We start from the raw sequence: 9,022 nt of genomic DNA on the forward strand, positions 1-9,022 counted from the left end.
ATTACGAGCCCCAGAGGCCCGTGCAGGGTGCAGGGTGGTTTCTGACTTCACCTGCGCCTCTAAATGCCTGCTTCTGCGAGGCGGAGGGCGGAGGCTCCAGCAGGGCATGGACCAAACGGTTGACTGCCTTCCCCGCCACTCCCCGCCTGGTGCGCCTCCGGGAGGGGGTCAGGGGCGCGGGTATGGACCTGGGCGCTGTGCAGAGCCTGCCATCACCTGGTCATGGGAAAACCACTCCCCAAGTCCGTTTTCCCATTTGTAAAGGGAACTAAGGGTTAGTATGAGAATCCAGTAAAGTAATAAAGATTAGATACAAACATTTCTTTAAAACTGCCAGGTTGACCTAAGGGTCATTAAAGGACACCTTGAAAGCAGGGTGCCGGGTGGGATCGCTGGGGAAGATGCTCTGTCCTTTTTCTTTTAAATCCTCACCTAAGGAGATGTTTATTGATATGAGAGAGAAGGGCTAGGAGGGAGGGAGAAACATCGTTCCATTGCCTCCAGTTTGCACCCCGACCCACTGACCAATCGGGTGTCAAACCTACAACCAAGGTATGCTCCCTGATCGGGAATCGAACTGGCAACCTTTTGGTGCAGGGACGACGGCCTGAGTAACTGAGCCACCCGCCAGGGCAAGAAGCTGAGACCTTTCAGAAACTGTCTGGAGTACTGTGTTCCAGGAGCCCCAAACCCAGGCCTGGCCTCACACACACAAAAAACAGATCGTTCTCCGACTGGCTGCTCTGCTGATCCCTCTTGGTGGGGAGAAGGGAGCATGTGACTGTGGGAACCATCGGGTCCAGCCCAGGGCGTAAAGGCAAGTTCTCACAGAAGGAAGAGCCCATTAGCAACTCTCTGATTTACATGTGTGTGGTCAACAGCTTTCCAGTTCATGGCCCGAATATACGTGTCAACCATGAATGTACACGCTGTCAATTTCTACGTCATGAAATAGATGACATGAAATTAAAGAATACTCATGGAAACAAAGTCTTTGTTTATTATTGCTATAATCAAGGCAAAAATCTCTTAAAACAATTAGCCTTGATAATGGAAATATAATCAGAACCATTATTCATGATTTTACAGTTTGATCTTCTCTGCTGCTCAGACTTCAGTTTCACAAATACTACCTCCCATAAACCTTCGTTACACAAGAGGATGAGAGAACATGGAAGCCCCTTCTTAGTGATCCAACCTCAGACCAACCATTTGCTCGCTGTGAACCTGTTTCATCCTGTGATCAAAAAACGCTGGAGAGAAAGGCGGGGAATGACCCGCCCCTCAGAGGGTCCGCTGGGAAAGCACGGTGAGAACCACCCTGTAACTTCCAAACCCCACAAAAGGAACATCGCTCACACTGGTGCCTCGAGCCCTGGGAGGGGCAGCGTCCTTCTCCAGTCTGTGTTCCTGGCAGCCACGTGACAGACCCCGAGCTTGAAATCCTGGGGCAGGGCACAGGGTACCCATGACCGAGCCTCCGCGCTCACTGAGTGAGGACCTGGCTCGAACAGCCACGTAAAACGGACCCAGCTTTACCCTAGAAAGACTTTGTCCGGTTTATTTTACCTTAATTTACATCTGTACAGGCAATAATAAAAAGGCTATTTATTATACAACAATTCAGTGATTTTTACCTAGTTTCAAGAATAATGCATGCAATTACAAATGAGAGGTAGAAACACTGTATTAAAGACCTAAGAATACAAACATCATATAAATAAGTGTTCAAATTAACTGCTGGAATTTCATACAGATAAATAAGGTAAATTACATTACTTTGTCAAAGTAAAGGGAAGCCTTGTTTATGTTTTTATCATGTCACTAAATTAGATTAATGCCAACGAGCTTCTGTGCAATTTGTCAGTTCAAATTTATTATCTAAAAGGATTAAAATAAAAGGACTAAAACTGGAGAGTGGTTTATTCAAGTATTCAAGCAGGTAAATAAAAGAAACCAAATAATGTACAAGGTAGGAACCATTTCTGGAGTGATGTTAACTGCCCACCTTCTCCATAACCAGCTATTTGGTAACCTGTCAGGATTAACATGAAAAACACGTATTAGGCTAGAGAGCTGCCACTTTCCTAAGAGAAAACAAACCTCACTTCTCACTAATTTCATGTAGGCACTCCCCATCATTAACAAGCCTTTAGATCCCAACATGACTTGGCCCTATTAGAATTCTAGCGGGTATCCCTTGATTGACATTTTTTTCTAATACTGCCCAAATAAACCAGCTGTTAAGAAGCCAAGAAGTCCCAGCCATCAATGCACATCCACATGCACAATAAAGAATGCAACCAAGGCCAACAGCTGCAGCTCAAAAACATCGCTGAGAAAACCTGGGGGTGCAGATGAAGAGGTTAGACAAACGCAAAGGGTCACCCGAACACAGGCTCTTACCACTGAAAAGCCTACTAGCGACTACGTGTGATGCTGAAAAGGGTGTGTGTAGACAATCAAGTAAAGTATTTTTCAAACAAGTCCATTGTGCCTCAGTTAGTTTTAAATTGCAAAATCCAATACAGAGTTGTTTTAATAAATTAGTGCAATATATGAAAGATTTGGGAAGATTAACAATAACAAGAGTCCATATTAGATCAAATTGAAGATTTCACAATTCCTTTTAACTGCCATCTTTCCCGTCTCCTTAAGCTGTTTCTTCCTGAGCTGTGTAAGGGTCATGCTCAGACTTAGACAACATACCCCCAGGACCAAGCTGCCTGGACCAGATGTCGCTGTTTACTTTACACTCAGCAGACACGTGGAATTCCACACACTGCTCTGGTGAGCTAGCGAAGAGCGACTCATTTTGTTTCCTTAATTGTCCTTAAGAATAAATGAACTAGTGATTCTAGCTCTAAGGTACATTTATTTACCAAGTTCACACAGAGCCAAGCGACATACTCTTGCTTCTGCTTCTACAAAGAAAAAGGAAAGGGGTGACTTTCCAATAAGGCAGGTTTCCTACAAACATGTAGTTTTTGTTTTGAAATCACTGCTCGTTCTTTGGTAGTGACCAGGCAGCAGACCGGCCCAGGACACCTGCTGCTCCTCAGGGCGTGGGAGAGCTGCCGCAGAGCGCCGACAACCTTCTTTCAATACTAGATTTATCTAGAAACAAAACAAAGTAAGTCACAATGAAGATCATTTATATTTTCAAAACCAAGGAAAGGAAAACTAATAAAAAATCACTAACACTCTACCCACATCCTCATCTCTGTTCTGTTTTAGCGCAAGGTTAGCAATTCTGAATACGTTTTCTTCTTTCTGCCTGCTAACTGTTCGGATATGATTTGTAGTTTAGTACTGCACATTGGTAAAGTTTAGATTAGCATGTTAAATAAAGAACATTTAGATTTTAACAGTGAGCTTGCTCACGACTGCAAATAATTTTTAGAACTTCCATCCCTTGTAGCTCCTCAAAATGTGGTTTGACCACATGCACCCCAGTGGGCCCACCTCCGCTTCAGAACCCAGGTCACTGCGCTTGTATTTGACAAGTGACACATGCTGGCATCCTGGCATCCTACCAGCCTCCACTCTGCTATCTACACCAAATATGCAGTACATAGGGTCTTAGGATTCTTCAGTCACTAAGCCCACGAGGCTTGAAATAATTGCATGTGTTATTATTTAATAATGAAAACAGTGTTCTGCACACACAGACACACGCCCACCAGCTCAGCAATACGGAGGGGAGACCCAGGGTAACGGCAGAAGCATCAGCTCTTCACAAGCATCGTCTCTGAGCCTCACAACTCTGCTCCTTTATCTTCCAGGAGGAACTGAGGCCACAGAAAGGCAGTGATTTGCCCACGAGTGGAAAACCACCACTCAAACCCAGGCAGCATGACTCCAAACTCTAAGCCCTTCCTCATGGGCCCGGGAGGCGCACCCCTGCCTAAGGCACTTACACTTCTGCACATTTTCCACGTCCGCAGGGTCCTGGAGAATCTTGGTCAGGCCTTCGAGGAGGAGGGCCGCCTTGTGATAGCGGTACGCAATGTCCTCCGTCTGCTGGAACATCTCGTCCAGGGCCGCAGACTGCACCTGCGCAGCAACAAGACCAGGAGAGTCAGCTTTCCCCAGACAATGTACCCCCGTCTGGGCATGTGGCTCCAAGGGGCTATCTAAAATTAGTACCATCTACCGAACCACGGAAAGCTTCAAAGACTCATCAGGTGAGCAATATCAAAAAGAAGCTTCCTGCTCTAGCTGGTATGGCTCAGTGGATAGAGCGTCGGCCTACGGACTGAAGGGCCCCGGGTTTGATTCCAGTCAAGGGCATGCACCTTGGTCGCAGGCTCCTCCTTGGCCCGGGCCCTGGTTGGGGCTGGTGTAGGAGGCAACCGATGGACGTGTTTCTCTCACATCGATGCTTCTCCATGACTTTCCCTCTCTCTTCCACTCTCTAAAAACAAAAGGAGTTTCCTGACGAGTTATTCTGCAAACACAGCCTCCTTGTCCTCAGACATTCGTGACTCACAGGAATCTGCACTTCCAAACTGGTCCTTCTTCGACGTCACTGCAGAGTTTATTTTAAATATACACGTTCACACTAGGACAGCCTGGCATTTCATTAAAGTAGATTGTTATAATAAAATAAATCATGTTGGAAGTCATTTCTCAGCCTTCTCTTTCAGTTAAACGATGATCTGGCAGAGTCACTAGTTTCTTCAGAGACCATTTGAGCGCCCATGCTGAGGCTAAGTCCAGCGGGTCACAGTAAAGGCAGAAGTCCTCAAGAGGTTGAATGGACTCTCAGCAGGGCTGAAAATCTGCCTGTTATTACCTGCTGCTGGAACAGCCGAAGGCAGTCCCCCAACCTGATGGTCCTTTATTGTTTACCAGGCCTTAACTGTGATATGTATATCTGCTTTGTTAGACTGCAAAATGTGTGAATAAAAAGCCCTGGGTCTGGAGATTCAGGGAGCCCACGTCACTAGAAAGTGGAGCCTCCCCTAGCTCCCCCATGCCTTCCAAATTTATATTTCGTGTCTAGTTTCTATTCATTTACATCGCAGCCCCTTCCAGATCCCTGAACCCTTGCAGCTGCGAAAGGACCCTAGCACACCCACTAAGTGCCAGGCACTGGGCACGCGGGGAGGAAGAGCTCCTGCTCTGGGACAGAGGCCTGCAGGACATGCCATTCCGATTCCCAGGATACGTGGTGTTCTCGGAGGAAGCCCCAGGTGGCACAGGACACGTATGAAGTGCACCCCACATGACTACAGGAGGAAGAGGTCAGGGCAAGCTGCCATGATGTGATGCTCAGGCCAAGTCACAGCGAAGCAGGAGTCAGCCAGGTGACGGGGACAGGGAGTAGGGCCTTGCCATAAATAGGGGACAGCAGAATTATTCACCGGTTGTGCGTTTTCTCTCTCATTATTAAACGCCTGGACTGTCAGTAACCCAGTATCCTCATTTACTTGTCAATATGCACTGTCCCCATCAAAACATAACTGAAAGCCACTCACAGTAAGATAAATACAACGCATACAGAAAATCAGAGCCCAGAAAAGGAAGAAGAAATACATGGTAATAGCTCTAAGCTTGCTAAGCAGCCAGGGCAAAGGGAGGGGCTTGTTGAAGTCACATGGCTCTTATTATCAGAAGAGAAGGAGCACAATTCCCTCTGAGAGGGCACTTCCCTGGCACAACTTCTATAAGAAACTATCGTGCGAATCTTAATTCAGCAGAGAGTGATGCAATGCATGTTATTCGTGTCAACAGTTTATATTCAAAAGTTATTTTCGTAGGACTTTTTATTATAATGGCTTTCAAAATTAAGTCCAAGGGTGTACTATAACAGTGCAATGCAAAGTAAACAAATTTGAGGGGAAGAATGGAGGTCTATTATGTTAATGTGGTAAAAATAAGCTCAGTCAACAATCAATTTTTCCCCACTGTAACTATATTTTTATTGATTTCAGAGAGGAAGGGAGAGAAAGAGAGAGAGAGAGAAACATCAATGATGAGAGAATCATTGACTGGCTTCCTCCTGCACACCCGCTACTGGGGATGGAGCCTGCAACCCAGGCATATGCCCTAATCAGGAATCGAACCGTCACCTCCTGGTTTCAACCACTGAGCCACGGCAGCCAGGTTTACCGCTATCCTTTCACAGTCCCTAATTTCATCTGCACTTTAGAGCAATTTGCCCCATGAGTCTGAAGACAAATTCTTCCCAACTGCAAAGCAGATTTTACTTTGTGTCTACACTTAAGGAATCTGAGCACATGAATTTCTGTGGATTAACAGCAGTATTTTTTCTAATCTTTATCAAGCCACAGTTTCTTATACTGAGGAAAATGCAGACACAGATCCACTAAAGCCTCAGGATGCAAACTGTGGGTGACCAGATCCTGCTATTAGCAATTTTAAAGAGGAATCGTGGAATGTTACCAAATGTGGTAACCAACCTGACTTAATGTGTTACTTCAACGTTAAGTCCAAGGTTACTAAGAGGTGAACACAATATTTGGGACTTGGCAGTGTGAGGCATCAACCCTTTTTAAAGGGCTAGATCAGTGGTCGTCAAACTCATTAGTCAACAGAGCCAAATATAAACAATACAACGATTGAAATTTCTTTTGAGAGCCAAATTTTTTAAACTTAAACTATATAGAGAGGTACACTGTTATTAACTTAATGAAGGTACTCATAAGCTGGCCTTTGCTAAAAACGTCCTCAATCTGATTGAGGTACGTTCGCTGAGTCGACCCCTTCCAACTCTCCCATCCACACGTGTCTTGTATACTTGTTTCGTCTATCTCCTTTCTGAAAACCGACTTCTGCGCATGGGCCACGAAGTTTCAATCGCACTGTACAGTGCACGCCTGCACGTGGTATTTTGTGGAAGAGCCACACTCAAGGGGCCAAAGAGCCGCATGTGGCTCGAGAGCCGCGGTTTGCCGACCACTGGGCAATGTCAAGCAGGTATTCGATTCAGAAGATCCTTTTCCAGCCCTGGCCTGTTTGGCTCAGTGGATAGAGCGTTGGCCTGCGGACTCAAGGGTCCCGGGTTCGATTTTGGTCAAGGGCACATGCCCGGATTGCAAGGCTCCGTCCCCAGTGCAGGAGGCAGCCAATCAATGATTCCCTCTCATCACTGATGTTTCTCTCTCGCTCTTCCTTTCCCTTCCTCTCTGAAATCAATAAAAATATATTTAAAACAAAAGAGATCCTCTTCCAGACGAGAGCACACGCAGTGAGCGTGCGAGGCTTACCATCTGTACAGCGCAGCTATAGATGAGCTTCTCTGCAGTGACGCTGTTCACTTCATCGATAAACCTCTGTTTGTCGGAGAAGAAGCGATTCAGCTTCTCTGTAAGTTTCTTGCACATGGTGATGCACAATTTGTATCGTTCATTCATATTTTTGACAACTGAAAAAGAGAATGAATTTTAATTTTCCTCCAGAGATAAAATCGCAGTGACATGCACCTGTCCTGCTGATTTGAGGAAAGTAACACTAAACAATCATTTAAAAAATGACTGAAAGGTTCATATGCTCTCTTTCCGTGAGAGGACTGAGATAAAGTGCTTCTGACTGCTCTCCGTATCAGTTAAGTGGCAAAAACAAAACACAGAAAAGCTGGCACCTTCTGCCATGTAAGAATATTTAATAATTGATTCCTCACCCAAAACCTGGCTGGAGTCATGGGGAGGGCAGCCCCGGCACGCCACCCATACCTTGTTTCACTGCCGAGGACGGACTCAACTTCCCGGCCTTGATCTGGGCTTTAGCAAGATGCAGCGACGCCGCCAGCAGCTGGGCCGCTTTCATGTACAACACCAGCTGCTCCACCCGCCTGCACAGAAGGCAGCAAGTGAGCGTTAGCCTGCGAGCCACCGCCAGACGCGGCTCTGCACGTCCCAGCACCATGACAACAGCCCTCCACGGGAAGGGCACGCGCCGGGATATTTTTAATGCACAAATGACTCCGAAGGGCCAAGTCGGCATGGAGAAAGATGTGTGTACTTTGAACACAACGATGCACTCGGATAAAAATCAGTGCGATCGCTGTATCATCAGTACCTTCACCAATGTAATCTACAGGGAGAAGGGACACGAAGGGTGCAGAGCCTCCAGCCTGGGCTCATGCAGTGAATCCAGCAGGACGGGGTAACTCAGGGCCTTCCCGAAGCCTGAGCAGCGAGACGGGACCTTCAGCGACGACAGGCCTCCCTCTCAGACAGGACTACAGAAGCATCAAGAACATGGAAATGAATGCAAAGGGCACCTACCCCCAGTCCTTGCTCAGCTGGCTGATCTGGTCCACAAGCACGCTCTCCTGGACCTGGTACAAGGAGACGGCGGACGAGCACAGCTCCGGGAGGCCGCCCCGCGCCGCTGTCAGGTCCAGCACACACTCCGTGAACATCAGCATCAGGTTCAGGTGGCGCAGGGTGTCCGTGTGTTCCCGCTGCAGCAAAGCCAGCTTGTCTTAGAAACTCGCAGGTTAAGGAGAGGTGATGCTCACCTCTGTGCACAGACCACGGCACTGCTGACACTGTCTACACTTATCAATATCAGAGTGAGCAAAGGAGATGGACTGTTTTAAATTCCAGGAAACCAGTGAGAATATAAGCACAAATAAAACCAAATGTGGATGTGAGCACGTTTGTGTGTATATATGAGCACCCACAGAATTTAGCTTCAAAGATACGAGGTCACCATGCTTTTACCAGAAAAAAATGAAACACCAAATGATTCTATCACTATACACGAGACAAAACCATGACAAAATAGATACCGAGATTGCAAGGATATTCTGCACAGTAAACCATTCTTCTTGATGGTTTAGTGCAGGGGTCCTCAAACTTTTTAAACAGGGGGCCAGTTCACTGTCCCTCAGACCATTGGAGGGCCGGACTATAGTTTAAAAAAAAACTATGAACAAATTCCTATGCACACTGCACATATCTTATTTTGAAGTAAAAAAACAAAACGGGAACAAATACAATATTTGTATTTGCATATGGCCCGAGGGCCGTAGTTTGAGGACCCCTGG

The 9,022-nt window shown here is 46.5% G+C and overlaps 1 protein-coding gene across 1 annotated transcript in view; it reads right to left on the bottom strand.

Annotated features, from left to right (window-relative positions):
* Nucleotides 1-977: 977 nt before the first annotated feature.
* ULK2 (unc-51 like autophagy activating kinase 2) overlaps nt 978-9,022 on the bottom strand; it is a 110,854-nt gene continuing 102,809 nt past the window's right edge. The window contains exons 24-28 of the mRNA XM_014542812.1: nt 8,256-8,434; nt 7,701-7,819; nt 7,236-7,393; nt 3,921-4,056; nt 978-3,117 (exon numbers count right to left, since the gene is read on the bottom strand). Coding sequence (XP_014398298.1) covers nt 3,059-3,117; nt 3,921-4,056; nt 7,236-7,393; nt 7,701-7,819; nt 8,256-8,434 — 651 coding nt within the window. The 3' untranslated portion in view covers nt 978-3,058. The remainder of the gene's footprint in view (nt 3,118-3,920; nt 4,057-7,235; nt 7,394-7,700; nt 7,820-8,255; nt 8,435-9,022) is intronic.

This window comes from Myotis brandtii, unplaced genomic scaffold (assembly GCF_000412655.1).
Source record: "Myotis brandtii unplaced genomic scaffold, ASM41265v1 scaffold314, whole genome shotgun sequence".
NCBI lineage: Eukaryota > Metazoa > Chordata > Mammalia > Chiroptera > Vespertilionidae > Myotis > Myotis brandtii.